The sequence below is a fragment of the Heteronotia binoei genome, chromosome 12 (assembly GCF_032191835.1).
Source record: "Heteronotia binoei isolate CCM8104 ecotype False Entrance Well chromosome 12, APGP_CSIRO_Hbin_v1, whole genome shotgun sequence".
Taxonomy (NCBI): Eukaryota; Metazoa; Chordata; class Lepidosauria; order Squamata; family Gekkonidae; genus Heteronotia; species Heteronotia binoei.
In genome coordinates this window covers 47,979,342-47,999,453 of record NC_083234.1, presented here as the reverse complement: position 1 = coordinate 47,999,453, position 20,112 = coordinate 47,979,342, and the positions used below count along the sequence as shown (strand labels likewise).

Below are 20,112 nucleotides of genomic sequence, written 5' to 3'. Positions count from 1 at the left end.
AGGTAGATAGACCTTGGTAGAAAATCCAAAGGAAAGGCAGGGAATTAGTAGCAATGAGTGAGGGCCAATCAGGGACAGATGTGTGAGTGGTGGGACATTCTTGGGGATGGGCTGTGGCTCAGTAGCAGAGTATCTGCTTGGCAGGTAGAAGGTCCCAGGTTCAATTCCCAGCACCTCCAGCTACAAAAAAAGGATCAGGTGATAGGTGATGTGAAAGATCAGTACTTGGGACATTGGAGAGCTGCTCTCAACTTGAATAGACCATGTTGACCTTGATGGACCAATGGTCTGATTCAAGATAAGGAAGCTTCATATGTGTTCATGTGGGTCCTTTTCTGGCTCTCCTAACCGTTCAGACAGAGCTTCTCTGATGTGGTTGCTTACACCTGGTGCTCTATTTGCAATTCTACAACATAAACCTTGATGGCCCAGTTCAGCTGTTTCTCTGCTTTAAGGGCCACAAGGCTGATCTTTTAAGACACTGCTGGCTACAACCTGGCCAGACCATTCTGGAACCTGTCTCTTGTGTGTGTCAACAACTCATGGAAAAAAAACAGGATCAGAAAAACTATTTTCAACTAGAAGTTATGAAATCCCTCCCAGATATTGCAACAAACACTCCATCCCAAAGAACTGCATAATCTGCACAGTCCTAGACTTGTGGCCATCAGCATATATCACCCCCACCCCCCAACTGTACAGGATAAATTGTAGGGCAACCAAGAATATGTGAAGCAGAAAGGCCTCTGTCTAGGTCAAGAACCTAGGAATTAGACATGACACATTTATAGACTGAGTCAATCCAAAACTAAGGATCAAACAACATGCGAAGCTGAAGTTCTGTGATTGGGACACTTGAGAAAGGGATGTTTAACTTTTCACCCCTGCTGTTTCTCTCATCAACTCACCTTCAGTCTAATTTGGCTCTGAGTATTTGCATCTTCAGTCATTTGGCATGACAGCTAAATGAAAACCTCCATGGTCAGAGGCAGTCTATCTCTGAATAGCAAATGGTATGACAATGACCTTTATATTGTTGCTTACAAGTTTCTTGCCTAAGAGGCTATTATTAGAAACTGACTGTTGGACATTAGTCTGATGAGGAAGGGCTCTTCTTAAGCACTGTGCATGCATCTACATCCCAGGATGACCTCTTTGCTTCTTGACTTGAGGTCTGCTAGATGTGACATTACTGGGGAACAGCCATGCCCACAGCCCATTCTAAGCCATTTTTACAATTATTTTAGGAGCTACAGTAGTGTGTGTTTGTGCTTAAGTAAGTTACACTGGAAAGCGATATTATTTGATCCAAAAGGGAGCGCCATCTCAATCTTCTCCTAAAGCGGAATTTATTGGTGACTAAAGAATTATGGATTTTAAAAAGAAATCTGATCTGTGCTTTCCAGGCAGCAAATCTGCAGACCGCCTAATGCCTCTTTCCTGCCCAAGGGACTCTTGCTGTATGTTATGTTTATATCTATGGAAATTTCATGTAATGCAGGGCAATGCTGTTTGCAAAATGAATGCGTCATTTGGTCCAGGGAGAGAGCATTTTTGTGGCACTTTGAAGCTCTCCCAGGTTTCTCTTTGAAGGTTCCTGAGCTGGGGGTTGTTTCTTTTATAAATCTCAGAAGTGTAATTGTCTTCTCAGGGTCCTTTTAAAAAAATGATTAATGCAGATTCTAAGATACTTGTGTTTAGATATCTGTTAGACAAAGAGGTAGCTAGAAGTAGGATCTGATTCCACATTGCCTCCTTCACAGGTTTAAAGGTGGGGGCTTGATACTCATTTTGATTGCATGGTGCTGATACCTGTTTGGATTTCTGTTTGTTAGATGTGAAATGAAGGCCCTAACCACACGTCAAATTTCCTCTGCATCCTCACTCTGGCAATTGGACATGTGCTGCATATTGCATACTTGGAATTCAATTCCCAAACACACAGTACAGAGATCACAAGAAAAGAAGGCTTCAGAATCCTGCCCAGCCAGGTTGTTTCTTAACTGTAACTGAAGTACTTCTCCATTAGGTAATTCACACATAATAAGGAGCAGCATGCAAGTATCCTTAGTGAGGCAACAGCACCTCTCTGGGTCCATTTCATGGCAATGGGGGGAATTAATCTCTCTTTCTCCATGCAATATGAATCCCCTCTCCAAGATGACCTACACATACATGCACACTTGATTTCCAAGCACAGAACTTGCATGACAGTAGTCTGATTGCCAAGGCCCAGAAAAAAGGTGAAGAAAATATAACATGCAGTTGAGAAAAGTGGGGAAAAGTCCAAGGGAAGCAGAGATTGATCAAAGCTTTTCAGAAGGCTGAAGGTCATTCAAAAGAATAATTGCTGCTTTGGGTGCAGCCACTAGTCCAATTTTTGCATTTGACTTTGATAAACCTACCAGTGGACAAAAGCAATGTTCACCAATGGCAATGATACATTTATGAGACCACTTTCAAATCTCTTGCAGACTCTTCTACTGTCTCTAGCCAGAGAGCAGGGGAGAAAAAAATAACCTGCCTACCTTTCTTACTTTAGCCCAGAAATCTCACGCACAGTCTCCAGTATTATTGCATTGCTTCAGCTGCTATTACATCACCCTTCCAGTTATGTCATTGCCGCACAGGGATCGTTACTAGCTTTGCAATGTAACAACATTTAAAGAAACAGGAAATGTCCCATATGGAAGCTTAGACAAGCCAGAAGCAGTACAGGAATGCAGCTGCTCCTCTTCGTACAAGCGAAATTTTCTGGTGGAAGGCCCATTTAACTCCTGAATGTCCTGTATGAGGGCATTATTTGCATTTACAACAAAAAATACTCCAGCCACTTTAGCAGATATTTTGAGATGAACAGTAAGCTAGAATTCAGCAGAGAGGATGTTTGCCTTAGATACTTTAAAACAAATTTGTACCAAATCAGATTTGTAACTTGCATTACAATGTTCCCAATCTCCTAGCCATGGTCTAGTGATCAGGAATATATATAGGGACTGCACATTCCGTTCCTTTCCTTGAATACAAACCCCCTCCTACTTTCCCCTTTCAATGCAAACTATAAAAGAGCATTAAACCAACGTTATTGATCTCATTAACTTCAAACTCCACTAAAAACCTATTGCGACCTTGGGTTGGACCTCCAACTTCCCTAAGAATCAAGTGTTAACAAACCAAGCTTTTTGAATAAGAAGAGCAAAAAAGCAATTAGAACTAAAATCTCAGTTCCTAAAGAGCATACCAAAATTGGACTATTTTATTAGGCTTTTGATTCTGTCCCGATAAATGTCTTTTTTATTTGCTTGGATATACCATCTGAACCGAACAGGAAATTGGTAGCTGTGAGGTTCACCTAAGGTTGCCAACTCTGGGTTGGGGAATCCCTGGAGATTTGGGGGTGGATTTTGGAGAGGGGGAGTTTGGGGAGGGGAGAAAGCTCTGTGGGGATGTGATACCATAAAAATCTACCCTTCAAAGGTTTCGTTTTCTCCAGGGGAACTTATCTCTGTGGTCTGGGGATCAGCTGTAGTTCTATGAGAATTCTAGGTTTCACCCAGAGGCTGGCAACCCTTGGCTCACTTGACTTTGAACACAAGCCTTCTGAGTTGCCAGAGCTCATTCTTTGAGTCACAGGAGTATGGCTTCCCTCAACATCTCTAGTACAAACTAACCACATTTACTGTTGATACTGGTGCTTCTTCCAATCAAAAAGGGAAGGGAGAGGTATTTGCATATGAGAGAAGAAGAAGAAGAGTTGGTTTTATACCCCACACTTCACTGTCTGAAGGAGTCTCAGAGTGACTTGCAATCACCTTCCCTTCCTCTCCTCACAACAGTCACCCTGTAAGATAGGTGGGGCTGAGAGAGCTCTGAGAGAACTGCTCTCAGAGAACTGTGACTGACCTAAGGTTACCCATCTGGCTTCATGTGGAGGAGTGGGGAATCAAACCCAGTTCTCCAGACTACAGTCCACTGCTCTTAACCACTACACCAGAGGAAAGGAGTCTGAGTCAAACTACCAAAAACATTACACCTTTACCAAGTCAGTAATACACATAAGTAGGGAGGTGCCAAGCCAAAAATAAACTGAACCCAAGCCAAAAATAAACTGAACCCAAGCCAAAAATAAACTGAAAATTAGCTGTTTCAGGTCAGCCTGGGGATATCCAAAATGGTTCTCAAACACTCCCAAATTCTGGGAGAAACAAAGAAGTTATCTCCTGGAATTTTGGGAGTGTTTTGGGTTTCAGAGGCCATAAGCCAAGGGGGAAATAGAGGAAGATGATCCACCAAACTGCTGTTTGGCAGCATCTCCCTTTGCATTTTAGAGGGCCATTATTTTCTATCGGAAGACTTGACCTTTAAAATCAGTAATCTCCTATGCAGAGTAGAACTGGCCACTCTCAGTAGGTCTTCCCTTAGAAAATAATGGCTCTTTACAATTTAAAGGGCGAGAGATACCAACCAGCTGTTTGGTAAGACCAGCTCCCTCTCTCTCCCTCCTGCCTGCTGCCTCTGAGGGGCAAAAAAATGGAGGGCAATTGAAGATATTCCAGAATTTTTGGGACACCCAAAACCCCCTGAAAAAATGCCAAAGGCAAGGAGAGTCCCCAAAATTTGGGATAATGAAAAACATGTCCTCCCCAAATCCATTCTCAAATTAATCAAAAAATGTTTGATGTACACACCCCTACATGCAAATGTGGCCTGAGCAGTGCATAAGCAGTCAAAAGTTTGAGATCAGACAGGATAGCAGGTTGCCCTAAGGTAAGAGAAAGGAAAAATGTTCTAGCGACCAGGGCACAGCAAAAGTAATAGTACTACCCAGGGATTGTTTTGTAGAAAATAGGTGGTGGAGCTCATCCAGGATTGTTGTGCAGCTGCACCTACTATTCAATGGACAAGGTGGGAAGGTTCAGGAGCTGCGCTCCTCCTGCTGAATCCAAGGCCTGGTACTACCCAATGCTACTGGTTCTCAAATGAGAGACAAAAGAGTAACAGCCTGACTAACAGGTTACTAAAAGGTTCTATGTATTCACTGGCAGTCTGACCCAATGAGAGTCAAACCCTGGCAAAACTGAAGGCTGACATTCTTAAAGAGGCATTTTGAGACACAAACCTGCATTTCACAATACCTTCTTTGAACCTGTGGTGTGACAATAGAGATGGAAGTTGCTGCTGCTGCTCCAAGAGGTGTGGGTGTGTGTTGCTGCATGAGAGAAAGAGGATAATGTGTCCCCTTTCTTCCTTTGTCAAGAGGCTAACACTGAATCCTGTGCATTGCAGCCCAGTGATATACAGCCTCTCCTCTATAAGGCACAAAACTCCAAACCTACATATATTTCAGTTCTTAACTCTATTGACAATACAGTATTTTTGTCTTTTAAGAAAGCACTTTGACAAATGGCAAACTGACTCAAGCACCCGTTTCAAGTCTTAAATCCATTTTCTAGAAAATTCTGGACAGAACCAGTTACCAGAGAATGATGACAGTACCTTGTCTCCTGGCTGGGGTCTCATCACAGATACACGGTCATAACCTTTCCGCAACAGGACCCAGAGGGCATCCAGCTTTCCCTGCAATGGCAACAAATACATTTTAGCTTGTTAGTCCATGTACATATTTTTTGATGCTTTGTGAAGATATCTGGAAACATTTGCATCAGATTTCTCAGACTGCTTGATTGAAAAACAGATAGATAGGTATAGTCAAACCAAGAGGAGGTTTAACAACTATTCTGAGAATAGTTTGCATTTTCCAAAGGGTTTTAAGATTAAGAGCCACAAGTTAGTCTCACACTCCTCCTAGTAAATTATTCACTGGGGTTTTGCAGGGCAATTAAAACTTTTTGTTAGGGCTTTTTGGGTAGAAAAAGCCCAGCAGGAACTCATTTACATATTAGGCCATGCTCCCTGATGTCACCATTGTTTCACATGAGGCTTTTTGTGGGAAAAGCCCAGCAAGGAATCATTTGCATATTAGGCCACACCCCCTCACAGCAAGCCAGCCGGAACTGCGTTCCTGCTCAAAAAAAAAACCCTGCTTTTTGTTCATGTTGATCCCTTTGTGCTTTCGGTGTGTGCAATGAGGGACTGACATGAACAAAAAAAATGTAATTGGCCTGCAAAACCCCACTGCTTAATCTACTTGAATAGAATATGGGTGGATATTTTGATTTATGCAACTGAACAGAAGACAAATCTGGTCTGTGACTGAGGTTCCAGTATCTCACACAGGTCCTCCCTCCATAGAATGATTAGCCGAATAAATTATATAAAAGAAGGAAATCACAGGAATGTGGTTACAGTTTTCTTTACAGGCTGCATAATCCAATTTTTCTTGTTGCAGAGTTTGGGTTAATTTAGGAGAGAATTTTGGTGTTTTTAGTACAGCCCTAACTGCAACAAGTCCCAAATGCCACTGCAGTTTCATTGTTAGATAAAGGAACTCTGCAAGGACACAGAGATTCCAAACCTGCATTTGTACAATTGTGAGTGGAATGACAAACTGGGACCAAGGCTTCCCTAGCAACATCCCCACCACCACCTTTTGAACCCACTTCTGATCTGAACAGGACGATGACACAACATTCAAAAATTGTGGCTGTTTTGCAAGTGATTTAGGAGGGCCAATAACAATACAATACAAGAATGGCAAGTGCCAACTGTGGAGAGAGAGTCACACACACACATGCGCACACACATTGGCTTCCTTCCTCCAGGGACTTTTAATGTCCTTCCTGTCCCTTGAAAGAAGCCAGAGATCTGCTTCGAAGAAGGAAAATGCTTCCTTCCAAACAGAGGCTGTGATGGAACTCGGCACGCTGGAGGCAGCTGCACTGCAAGGAAGCAGACGGCGGCAGAACAAATGATGGTAGGATTTTACCAAGGACTGTGTCATATGTGAACTGCACATGACCTGACTCTAGTGGCTGCAACTGAGTTCAAACATTATAGTAAATGAGATTGTCCAAATGTGGGCCAATCCACAGATTATGATCGGTTAGGGTTCATCAGACTAGGATCTGGAATCACAAAGTTAGTTTACTAATCATGGTTGGCCTTAATTATGGTTTCGCGTAACATACCAACACAGACATCCTTGTTTATTCCCCTGCAATGTCCTCACATTCTTCCTGGCTATAGAAATGTCTGGCCAGGGGGAAGGCAGAGAAACTACCGTTTGTTGAGGTGATTGAGGATCTGAGTGAATGTCTGCAAGTCAAATCTGATTTCACAAATGTAACTCTAGTTAAAGTAAACCATGGTCCATGTTATGTATGCACTTAACCTGCATGTTCATTAAAAGATTTTTGGCACTTCTACTAAAGAATACTTGAAAATGTCACTGCTACAAGTTTAGTTGGGCCCCCAGTAAACTTAGCTTTCAAATCCTCACTCATTAAAATGTGTAATAACAAGAGCCATGTTTTAGAAACTTTAACATGTGGTATCATAACGTAATCCTTTACTGATGTCATTTAATTTTCTCATACTTCAGAATGCATCTTCTTTAATTAGTGTGTTAGTCTAACTTTATTGCACTTTTATTTGTCTTCATTAAATAAAAGAAGCATCAGATCTCTGTCTAATAAAGGCTCATGTTGGAATAAATGCCCATCTTTATTTAGCCAATGGACTTCTGTTTTGCCCCAGTAAAGTTACCCAGTTGGCTCAAATGGGAGCCAGGCTGAACATTCCACAGAAATGCCCTCAAATCACGTAGGTTACATCTAAACTGACAAAACAAGGTTTGTGCATATCCTGAAATTTGGGATACAAACTATGGTTCATTCCTGGTTTGTATGGCATGCATAAACCACAGCTAGCTTGTCAGAAAATCATGGCAGACTACAGCTTTCCAAAAACTAGGATTACTTGCTGATTAGTAGGAGTGTGCAACATTTTTAAAAAGTCAGATTCAGGGAAACACAGATTTGGGAATCTCCCATTAATCCATTACATTTTTTTAATGCCTTATTCTCTTCTGGGAAGTTATCCATGCCTACAGTGTGCAATACCAAATCAATGCCATTGAAGGTTATGGTAGTCAGTCTATAACCAGCCTGACATCAGACTACTTTGAATAAAACATTCCCTCCCCATTCTTCTTGTGAATGAAAAGAGGATGAAGGGGTATATATATTTCCAGGGAGAGAATAATAATGAATGGCTACTATGTATTCAGGGCACAGAGTGGTAAGCTGCAGTACTGCAGTCCAAGCTCTACTCATGACCTGAGTTCGATTCCGGTGGAAGCTGGGTTCAGGTAGCCAGCTCAAGGTTGACTCAGCCTTCCATCCTTCTGAGGTCAGTAAAATGAGTACCCAGCTTGTTGTGGGAAAAGTGTAGATGGCTGGGGAAGGCAATGGCAAACCACCCCGTAACAAAAAGTCTGTCAAGAAAACGTTGTGATGTGACATCACCCCATGGGTCGGTAATGACTCAGTGCTTGCACAGGGGGCTACCTTTACCTTTGCTATGTATTCAGTTTAAAGATGTACCTTAATTGGAGAATACCACTTCCCGGGAGAAGAGGACCTCCGGATACTGTTTCCAAGGCTCCTGGGCTCTGGGAATTCATACTCTTGTTCTGGCATCTTGACTCGAGCGTTCTTGGCCTTCTCTAGTTTAGCACCTTCTTCTGTAGACCCTTTTTCTCCCCAGCGAACCTAAAGAAAAAGAAAAATGGCAGCATTCCATGCCATTTACTCATAGCATTGAGTGTCCCTTTTGTCTGATTCCCACAGTATATGGGCAACCTTTAGAAGAGGCCAGATGTTTTAGTCCAACTCAGGAATACTTTTGCTCACAGTAATTCACTGGGTGTACACCCTGAGTGCTAGAGAAAGCAGGACAAATATTACATAGGAAATGTATGGTTCACAAGAAAAACTAGCAAGTTTATTTTCTGAACCTGGTCTGCACCACCTTTCTTCTTTGTGCTGGCTGGGTAGAGTCAGGGTTACTTGGGCACATCTGCAATTACACATATCAGGAGCACTGAATGTGTTCATCTTAAAACTAACCCCCACAAGCATGGAAAAGTTGTGTTTACCTACCTCCATTCGCTTAATGCCACCAACACCACGTCCACCATAATAGGAAGCATCTACTGTTGGCCACTTTTTCTTGGGAAGTCCATCATCATCTTCTTCCTAAAAGGTCAACAAGGAGGACCCACTAAGAAAGATGCTCCATAAAACTTTAGGTAACAGGAAAAGGAGAACTAACTGGCTGAAGCTGCCATGGTGCGGGAGATTACAGTGGCAGACTAAGACTGAGGCAACTGGGTTCAAATCCCTGCTTTGCCATCAGAACCTCTCAGCCTAACCTACCTCATGGGGTTGGTGTTATGAAGATAAAGCAGAGAAAGGAAGAACAATATGATGAGCCACTTTGAGACCCCATCAGAAAGGAAAGCAGGATACAGAATTTTTTAATTATGCAAATGAAGACATTAGATTTAATGCGATCTACATAAAATGATAATTAGACATAAATATTATGAGAGGACAAAAGGAGATTGAGGAAGAATCGCACTGCTACAGCACCAATCCTAAATCAGACTTTTCCCTGCAGCCACTGTGGCCGGACCTGCCTGTCCCGCATTGGTCTTGTCAGCCACCAGCGAGCCTGCAGCAGACGTGGACTATTGCACCCTTCTTAAATCTTCGTTCGTTCGCGAAGCCAAGCTGAGAGAGATTATGAGAGATACTATAGCAACCCCTCCCCACATTTGTAGACCACGTTGCTTTAAGCTTTTGCTTTTTGAGATATGTTAAACATTAAGAACAGAAGAACTATGCTGGTTAGGCCAAAATTTTATCAGTGCCCAATCTGTTTCCAACAGAGGTCAGTAAGATCCTATGAGACATTGGCAAGCAAGGCACAGAAACTGGTCTCTTGCATCTGGTACTCAAAGATATCATGCTTATTTTTAATGTTTGCTTATACCTTTTTTTCCCATGATGGGAACCTAAAGTGATTTATCACATTGTTCCCCCTTCCTCTACCTTATCCCTAGTCACAACAACCACTTTGCAAGATAGGTCAGGCTGGGAGAATGGGACTGGCCTATGCTTACCCCTGGCAAGCTTCCATGGCAGAGTAGGGATTTGAATCTGACTTTCTCAAATCTATAGATGCTTGAAGGCTTTATTACAGGATTTACTTTTGTGGGTCCACTTCATCAGAAACTTTAATTCAGTCTGTGAAGCTCATGTTAGAATAAAACTTGTTATTCTTTCTGGTACCACAAGACTCCTGTTTATTTTTGCTTTCTTGGACAAGCAGGGCTGCTCTTATATCTAATCCTTTTATTTTATTCATCCATCCATCCATTCAATGATATATTTATTTCTTCAAATTCATATTCCATCCTCCATGCAAGCAGGCTCAGGGTGGATTACACTAGGGTCAGATGAACTCATGGCCCTTCTATCACAGGCCTATGTCTATTCCACAACCAGAAGAAGAAGACTGCAGATTTATACCCTGCCCTTCTCTCTGAATCAGAGCAGCTTACAATCTCCTATACCTTCTCCCTCCACAACAGACACCCTGTGAGGTGGGTGGGACTGAGAGGGCTCTCACAGCAGCTGCCTTTTCAAGGACAACCGCTGTGATAGCTATGGTTAACCCAAGGCCATTCCAGCAGCTGCAAGTGGAGGAGTGGGGAATCAAACCCATTCTCCCAGATAAGAGTCTGCACACTTAACTACTATACCAAACTGGCTCTCCCAGTACTGGATTCAGTCTCCCCGTACTGGTGACAGAACTATGTCCTCTATAAGAGAATTTTTAAAAACCATTAGTATGCTGTGGGTGTATATATGAACAGTCCACCTGATCTTAGCCCAAGGCCAATAATAATAATAATAATAATAAATTTATTTTTGTATCCCGCCCTCCCCCGCCAAAGGCAGGCTCAGGGCGGCTAACAAGACATGGTAAGTACCATGATTACGGTAAAATACAATCATTACTATAAAACAGTTAAAATAGTTAAGTTACATTCATAGATTAAGTTAAAAATTAAATAAAACAGTAAACCATTATAAATTATCAATTAAGGTGCTACAGTTCAGAGTATGTATAGGATGGCTAGATGTCATATCCCGGGTTTCATCTTAAAAGCGAGCTGAAAGAGGGCAGTTTTGCAAGCCCTGCGAAACTGATTTAGGTCTCGCAGGGCTCGCACCTCCTCTGGTAGTTGATTCCACCATTGGGGAGCCATTGTTGAGAAGGCTTGCTCCCTCGTTGTTTTCAATCTAACCTCCCTTGGTCCAGGGATTTTTAAAAGATTTTGAGAGCTAGATCTCAGTGCTTTCTGAGGAACATATGGAGAGAGGCGGTCCCTACGGTAGGCAGGTCCTCGGCCATATAGGGATGAACACTCATAATTTAACTCAGGATCATATTATTTCAGTCAGAAGTTGAGCTATCACAGAGGATCATTTCTCCTCTTAAAGCTGCAAGCATTAATTCTGCCAAGCAGGAGGCAAAATTAACATCTAATACCTTTCAAGCTAGTTTGGAAGCTGTTCCCGACAGCTACATTCTTATCCTAGCAGCCAGCATGGAATGCAGTCTCTTATCTCCAAGATACATAAACTTGAGGCTGGGGAGATGTTTTTATACATGAGGGGCTTGGGGAAGAAACAATGAAATATCTCTCTGGTATGTACTCACCATAGAAAAATAAGAGGCAGGGTACAGCATACACAGCACATACAGCTCTTGTTTCATGAGAGAGGGGAAATTTCCAAAACACACTCTTGCTTGTGTTGCTTTCTTGAAATTTCTTTCCCTGACTAGGTGGGACCACTGTTCACATACAGGGAACATATGTGCAATGTAGCCCTTTTGCAGTAAATGCACATGCAACCTGCATGCATGTGTACACACCTGTTTGTCAAAGATCTGCTGCGTATTTACTCTACCAATGAAACTGGGACCCAGTATTTGAATAAATGTGTTATTTAAAGCTGTAAATGCATTGGACATAACAAGATAATTACTCAACCCATATATAAAGAATACTCAAGTGTACACTGAACATGGATTATATGTGCATTCACTGTAACTTGTGAATGTGCAGAAGGTATACTTACCAGATGCTAGATAGAAGAGGGAGAATGAGACATGGAGTGCTAAAACAGCTCCCTGTCTCTTGTAACACCTGCAGTCACACACCCTAAATAATACACTTTCAATCCACTTTCAGTACACTTTCCAACTGGATTTTGCCAATTCACACAGGACCTTTCTGCATCTCTATTTCCCTTACTTTCATTGTGCATCACCATCAGGAGTCCCCCCCCCCCCCCACATTCCCCTGCACATTCCAATCAAATTTTCTTTTCTTTCTGCACTGATTTCCTCCCTTTCAGCCCTGAGCTTGCTTTCAGTTTGCTTTCCCCACTGGGCATCTCAGAGTCCTCTTGTAATGATTTATCTTTTTAGTTCACTTCCAAGCCTTTAAAAGTATACACATTTCCTTGGACTTTTTCTCCCCCTCCCCTCACAGGCCAGTTGGTCTCTCCTATTGGTCAGTTTTGCACTAGGCATGTCTTTGCACTAGACACGCCTAGTGCAAAACCAATCACAAGAGACCAACCCCACAACACTACCCAGGTTTTGTATAGTCTGAGTATATGGAATGAGCAATTTATGAGCAATTGAATATATGGTGTTTGTTTGTGCTACCCGAACTCTGTTGTTTTTGACACATCTATAATGAGTATCCTCTGTTCTTACCAAATCCCCAGGTGGGGGCAGGGGATCGCCTGGTTTGGAGGCCCTCCCCCCCACTTCAGGGTTAGCAGAAAGTGGGGGAGGGAAATGTCTGCTGGGCACTCCATTAGTCTCTATGGAGACCAATTCCCATAGGGTATAATGGAAAATTGATCCGTGGGTATCTGGGATTTGGGGGGGGGGGGCTGTTTTTGAGGTAGAGGCTCCAAATTTGCAGCAGAGCATCTGGTGCCTCTCCTCAAAACACCCCCCCTCCTGAATTTCAAAAAGATTGGACTGGGGGGGTCCAATTCTATGAGCCCCAAAAGAAGGTGCCCTTATCCTTCATTATTCCAAATGGAGGGAAAGCATTTAAAAGGCGTGCAGTGCCTTTAAATGTGATGGCCAGAACTCCCTTTGGAGTACAGCCATTCTTGTCACACCCTTGCTTCCAGCTCCACCCTCAAAGTCCCCAGATATTTCTTGAGTCGGACCTGGCAACCTTAGTGAAAATCAAGTTGGAAAGTGGATTGAAAGTGCAATATTTAGTGTGTGTGATCACAGCCCTAGAAGAACCCAGTCAGAAGCACTTGCCCCTCCTTCTGGCTTAGCACTATATTTGGAGAAATTTTCATTTGCTTTTTTGTTTTTTGCCATCAAGCCACAGCTGATTTGCGATGACCCTTGTAGGGTTTTCAAGGAAAGAGACATCCAGAGGTGGTTTGCCATTGCCTGCCTCCATATCACAACTTTGGTATTCCTTGCATCAAATACTACCCAGGACTGACCCTGCATAGTATCTGGAGATCGAGCTAGCTTTAGTTGTCCAGGGCAGGTTGAAGGAATTAAGTGCAGGATAAAATATAATATATATAAATGAGCTTGTAGAGGATTCCGCCGCCTGGAGGCAGCCTGAGATCCTCTCTCATTCTAGTTAAAGTTGTAGAGATCCATCACGGCAACTAAAGATATTCTCTCTGCATGGAATTTTCTGCACAGATTTTTTTTTAACTTGAAATCTGGGATCAAAGCCATCCAAATATTTTCCTTCAGCAGTTCTTTCTGTGTCTCTCTTTCCCTCCTCTCCTCACTTTGTTACTGCACAGCCCAGCCTTCGCACAACAGGAAATACCAAAGCTTAAGAAACTCTCCGCAGGTCCTTAAAAGCCGGCTGAGCCATTTAAGATTCAAGGCAGGAGGAGCCAGTGGGCCAGAACAGAAAAGGGCGCACAGGCACAAAATGACAAAACCAAACAGAAAGAAAACACAAGAAGAGTCACACAATCCCATGACAGGATCAGCCTCTTTGAAATGTGTTTACAGACTCCATTTCTGCAACATGAGCAAAGGAAATATTTGGAAAGAAGATGCCAGCAAATTTTGTGGCTACAAGGGAAAAAGAAGCAAAAAAAGGAGTCTTTCTGTGCAAAAGAAAGAACACTGGTCCAGGAAGGTGGTGCTATCTGTCCCCTCTTTCTCATGATAAGGGAAGAATGAACTTGAAACAGCCCAGTCAAGTCCCCAGAAGACCAACTTTTGATCTAGTTGCTGCAACTGAAGCAGATATCTGCAGCAATGGTCCTATTTAGCACCGTTCTAAGAAAAGGCTTCAATTAATGACTCCTGCTAAAGGCACAGGAGGAGGCCCAGCTGTTTTCTTTCTAGCCAATTGTCCCCTGCCCAGCAAGAGAAGAGCCTGTCAACTGCACAGCAATGTCAAGAAGCACTCTTCCTGAACCTGAGTGGGATTTTTGCTTCTGCTCTCCAGAACAGGTGAAGTAGGCCCTGTGTGCCTGTGGAAAGGCACATCCCATCTGCCAGGGGAGCAGAGAGTCCTTTTTACATGGTTATTCACTCAAGTGGACTACATGGCAAAAGCGGCTGTGGGCAAATATGGTTACTAGAACTCTCACTCAGTGTTTGTTTTCCTTCATTGCATCTGAACAAGTGGTCTCCAGTCCATAAGAGCTTACGCTGGAATAAGATGTTGCTCTCTAATCCTTGTAGCCTCTTCTTCTCTGACACCATCTTGGGTCCCTCTGTGAACTGCCTCTCTCTTTCCGCAGCACTGTGTCTGAATCACACAGCACATTCACACTTCAGTGTAACTCTCTCTCAGTTAACCTTCCTTTTCTCCTTGCACCCTACAACACTCTCCTTTTTTTCTTCCTGCATTTGCACCCCCCCTTAAAAAAAAAAAAAAAACCTCCTGTCTACTCCACAGGTCCCTCTGAATGTTTTCCCCCTCAGTTCCTCCATCTTTTCTCTCTTTTTCTGCCCTACAGGACTTTTTCCTTGTTAGTCTCCTCTTTTGGCCCTCCACCACAGAATCATTGTTTTCCCCTCTTTTTATCCCCCCCCCCTTAACATCAATGTCAGCCCACTTTTTTCTTCTTTCCCCATTCATCTTTCTACATCTTTACTGCTCAGGTTCCCCTTTTCCCTTCCTTCAGCCTCTTGTTGGGAGTTTTGTTTATCTTCCACCCTCACTGAATTTGGCAGCAACAGCACAAAGACTGGACTTCTCTCTCCCAACCTGAGAATGGGTCCTGAGTATGGCTGAAATTTTGCATCATCAGACTTAGCCATTTGGGATGGGCCACTCACGCCAACTTGCTGTCCCAGATCTAATCATTTCACTTAGCATGTTCCCATCTAGCTGTCCCTCCCCTTAATTAATAAGGTTAATTACTGTTGCTTGTCATCCCAGCAACTCTCATTCTCCTTTGCATCATGTATGCTGCATGGTTTATAACCTACCAGCAGTGATCGGAGGGTAGGAATCCAGAGACGCCTGTCCATCTGCCTTACTAGGATATTATTTATCTACTTACTTCATTTATAACCTGCCCTTCTCCCCCATGGAGACTCAAAGCCACTTACATCCTTTTCCTCACTTCCATTTTATCTCCACAACAACTCTGTGAGGTAGGCTGGCTAGGCTACAAGTATGTGACTGGCCCAAGGTCACCCAGACCTTTTCCATGTAGTGGGCTTACTGCTAATTTATGGTGAATAAAATTCCCATGCTGGTGCTTCGACTTTGCTGTGTCTGTTCCACAAAAGGACATTTCTTTTGGTGTTTTTCTTTGTGAACTCACACTGATCCTGCCTCATTGATTCCACCTTTCCTTGGGAAAGGGAAGGATTTATTATTGCATAGCCTTTTCATAACCAACAGCATCACCTTTTCCCCTCTCCATTAGATTCCACGGCAGAGTGGAGATTTGAACCTGAGTCTCTCAGATTCGAGGGCAACACTATAACCACTACACCACACTACGAGACTGGCCTTAGGGCTATGTCCTAAAGATACTAGAAACTGAACATCTATAGGCCTCCATTTGGAGTGAGGAGGGGAGGAAATATGCAATTAGGATTATGTCACTTGCAATTAGGATATATTTTATTTTTATAAACTGGAAACACTTTTTGTAGCCAAAGATCTGCCATCATAAATAACATCACCATAACAACCTCCCCCCCCTTCCCAAATCCTTATGTGTCCTGCATTACACATTTGGACTTCATCACTCATGACCTGAAGGAGCATCATATCTTGGAAACACGGAGCAAATTTTGTCATCAGGGACAATTTGGAACACATGAAATAATCATTCATGCTAGATTGAAACATATTGGGAAGAGTTTAAATAACTATCTCTGCTCACTTACTATTATTTTCAGTGATTGCCCAAATTGTTCATTATTGCCCAAATAATGTTTATTCCAATAACATTATTGCCCAAATAATGTTTATTCTTAAGAGAACTCTGGTTTCTGACTCTCCACCACTCACATGTTTTCCAGATTTGTTTGTTGTGCTACAAAGGCAAGAAACATATTATATTTTTTTTGTGGGGGAGGGAATGAATAATAATAACTTTTTTTTTTATTACGAAAGCAGTTGTGTTAGGAATACTGAGTTCCAGGAACATCAGAGGAGCACTTCTGGGTCAAGAAAAAGCCCATCTATTCCTGTTTCCACCAATGGCCAGACAAATGCTTTCAGGAATCTCAGCATCAGAGCAGGAAGCCATCAGACAGTAGCCATCAACATACCTTGTAGTGTATGTTGGGACATATTTTTTCCTCAACTAACACAGCACTCAATACTAGTGCTGAAAACAGACCCCCAGGTTGTATGCTAGCACAAATGATGCCAGCCCTGGAGATGTCTCAATATTTCCAGGAATAGTCAAGGATAGATTCTCTAATGTGTATCCAAATCCAGAATATAGTTCTAAAAATACTGATAAGGACTGGATATATCCAAATGCACATCCCTAGTAGCTACAGTTTCAATCAGATTGCTTCTCCAGTTCACACTTTCCTAACATAGACCGATTTCTCATTAGCTTTACGCCACTTTCACACTCCTCTTCTCTGCGGGGGTTTTGTCAAATTTCACACTATCTGCCCTGGGGCTGCAACTAGCTTCGCATTTTTCGTGCAGCAAACAGAAACTGGTTTTTAGAGGATTTTGTTTGCTGCATGAAAGAGGCAGAGCGAGTTGCAGCCCAGGGGCAGATAGTGTGAAATCCAACAGAAGCCCTGCAGAGAAGATGAGAGTGAGAACGGCATAAAGCTAGTGGGAAATCGGTCTCAGTGTCTAACTATATGCTACACTTGTCTAAAGGTAAAGGTTCACCATATGTCCTTTCAAACTAGACAAGCACTGCCAGTTTTCTGTTGCAACTTAATTCCCAGATGTACAGAGCCCCGGTTTGGACTGAGATTGTGGCATGCAGGGAGAGGGGACTTAAGCCTTCCCCTCATGCTATATGTCTGACCTGAAATAGCTTCAATGAGCTGCTATTTGCCCCATTAGGAAAACTTATATGTATTGATGAGTGCCATGCAAGTTTCCCCAGTGGAGCAAACAGTGGCTCATCAGGACTGTTTCCAGTCAGGAAAATGGCATACAAAGAGGGGATCTTCTCTTTATAAACTCCATTCCCAATCCAAATCAGGTCGCAAAGCATCAGAACCTTTCAGCAGAGAACTCTCAGAGCATGTCTTCACAACAGGACCTGCGGTGGAGCTATACATAGCATAACATACCGTTAGGTCCTCAATTATAGAATTTTGCCCACCAGATCTTCCTCTTCCAGGCTCAGAACCTGCTTCTCTTCTATTCCTCTTTTTTTCCTTGCCATCAAGTCAAGTTGACTTCTCACGACCCTTAGGGAGGCTTGAAGGCAAAGGGGTTTTCAGAGGTGGCTTGCCATCACCTGTCTCTGCGTCACAACCCTGGTATTCCTTGGAAGTCACCCTTCCAAATACTAGCCAGGGTTGGCTCTGCTTAGCTTCCTAGATCTGATGAGATTGGGCTTGCCTGGGCTATCCAGATCAGGGCTCTTCTCATCTGTTCCTGATAACTTTGGACTCCTCACAAGCCTCACACTCTTTCCTTCAGACTCCTGGCTATGCCAGTAAGATCTTTCTCTCTTCACCTGTCTTTGCAACAACAGAGGAGTTAGGCCAGGGTTATTACGAAAAGAGAGGGAGGAAGGAGGTTAGTAGACCAGTGCAATGAGACGTGGGAGGATTATGGATAATAATAATAATAATACATTTCCTGCTTCATTAAGCTCAGCAATTTGTGCTCAGGTTTAGTTTTAAATATCTGCCAATGAGATCCTGCAAGAAGAGAAAAAAGAAAACAATCTGGAAAAGATTAAATGATGATAAAAGCTACACCAGAAACTTTGCAGTGGAGAAGGAAGGCTGCCAAGTCTCCTCTGTGAAACTGGACACACACACACACACACACACACACACCCCGTGGGGGAGTGAGTCACCTTGCCTTCCTCCCATTGTGAAAAGTAGACTACAAATCTGATATTAAGGTCAAATAAACTCTCAGTGGAACAGGCTAGTTCCTCAGTGGAACAGGTTAATTTCTCAGTGGAACAGGCTTCCTCCGGGGGTGGTGGGCTTGCCTTTCTTGGAGGTTTTTAAACAGAGGCTAGATGGCTATCTGACAGCAATGAAAATCCTGTGAATTTAGGGGGAGGTATTTGTGAGTTTACTGCATTGTGCAGGGGGTTGGACTAGATGACCCTAGAAGTCCTTTCCAACTCTTATGATTCTATGATTCTAAACTCTCAGCTGTGTGTGTGTGTTTGCCTGCATACACTTGGGAAGGGGGGGGGGATTTATTTGCTGATGACTCCAATTGAATGTGAAAATAATTATAACTGTATTAAGAACTACTGTTCATGCAGAATGCATGGAGATAAGAGTATGGAGTTTGTTCTGACTCTCATGTTAAATCCATCAGTGTGCTCTGTTTTTCTTTAGAGCCACAGCTGGCCAGAACTCACTTTTAAATTCCTAGGATACCCAGGAATAGAACAAATCACTTGTGATTAGGGTTGCCAATCCCCAGGTGGGGGCAGGGGATCCCCTGGTTTGGAGGCCCTCCCCCCCACTTCAGGGTCGTCAGAAAGCGGGGGGAGGGGAGGGAAATGTCTGCTGGGAACTCTATTATTCCCTATGGAGATTTATTCCCATAGAAAATCATGGAGAATTGATCTGTGAGTATCTGGGGGGGGCTGTTTTTTTGGGTATAGGCACCAAATTTTCAGTATAACATCTAGTGCCTCTCCCCAAAATATCCCCCAAGTTTCAGAAAGATTGGACCAGGGGGTCCAATTCTATGAGCCCCAAAAGAAGGTGCCCCTATCCTTCATTATTTCCTATGGAAGGAAGGCACTGAAAAGGTGTGCTGTCCCTTTAAATGTGATGGCCAGAACTCCCTTTGGAGTTCAATTATGCTTGTCACACCCTTGTTACTGGCTCCACCCCCAATGTCTCCTGGTTACACCCCCAAAGTCTCCTGACTCCACCCCCAAAGTCCCCAGATATTTCTTGAATTGGACTTGGCAACCCTACTTGTGATTATGAGTTCATTAAGGTTTAACACCATTATAATCATAAGTGACTAGTTTTAGGCTTGAGGCTGTGGCCAAAAGAGTCACATCATGAAAGGGAAGGGAATCTGTTTGAGTATCCGAGTCTGGCAGGCCTTGACTTTAAAGTAAGATATTCTCCATTATGCACTTTTTCTTTCAACTCATAATTTCCTGGAAGTATGAATTCAAAGCAAACACCTTAATAGTCTATCACCTGATCACTGACTCAATATAAAATCACTATTTATTGTTAAAGGAGAGTTTCACAATTGTTGCTTCCACACAGAGATGATTCTCTCAATGCTGCTATGAATGTCATTTCTTGCCTCCACCCTCTGTGGCCAGCATTTACCCCCTGCCACTGGAGGGGCTTTTTCCAGGCTTTTCAAAATAGCTAGGTCACAGAAGTGATCTATAACATTATAATCCTCTATTACAACAACACTGAAACATC

At 42.9% G+C, this 20,112-nt stretch overlaps 1 protein-coding gene across 1 annotated transcript in view; it reads right to left on the bottom strand.

Annotated features, from left to right (window-relative positions):
* ANTXR1 (ANTXR cell adhesion molecule 1) overlaps positions 1–20,112 on the bottom strand; it is a 168,673-nt gene that overhangs the window by 28,890 nt on the left and 119,671 nt on the right. Inside the window, exons 15-17 of the mRNA XM_060251262.1 lie at positions 9,063–9,158; positions 8,505–8,672; positions 5,497–5,577 (exon numbers count right to left, since the gene is read on the bottom strand). Coding sequence (XP_060107245.1) covers positions 5,497–5,577; positions 8,505–8,672; positions 9,063–9,158 — 345 coding nt within the window. The remainder of the gene's footprint in view (positions 1–5,496; positions 5,578–8,504; positions 8,673–9,062; positions 9,159–20,112) is intronic.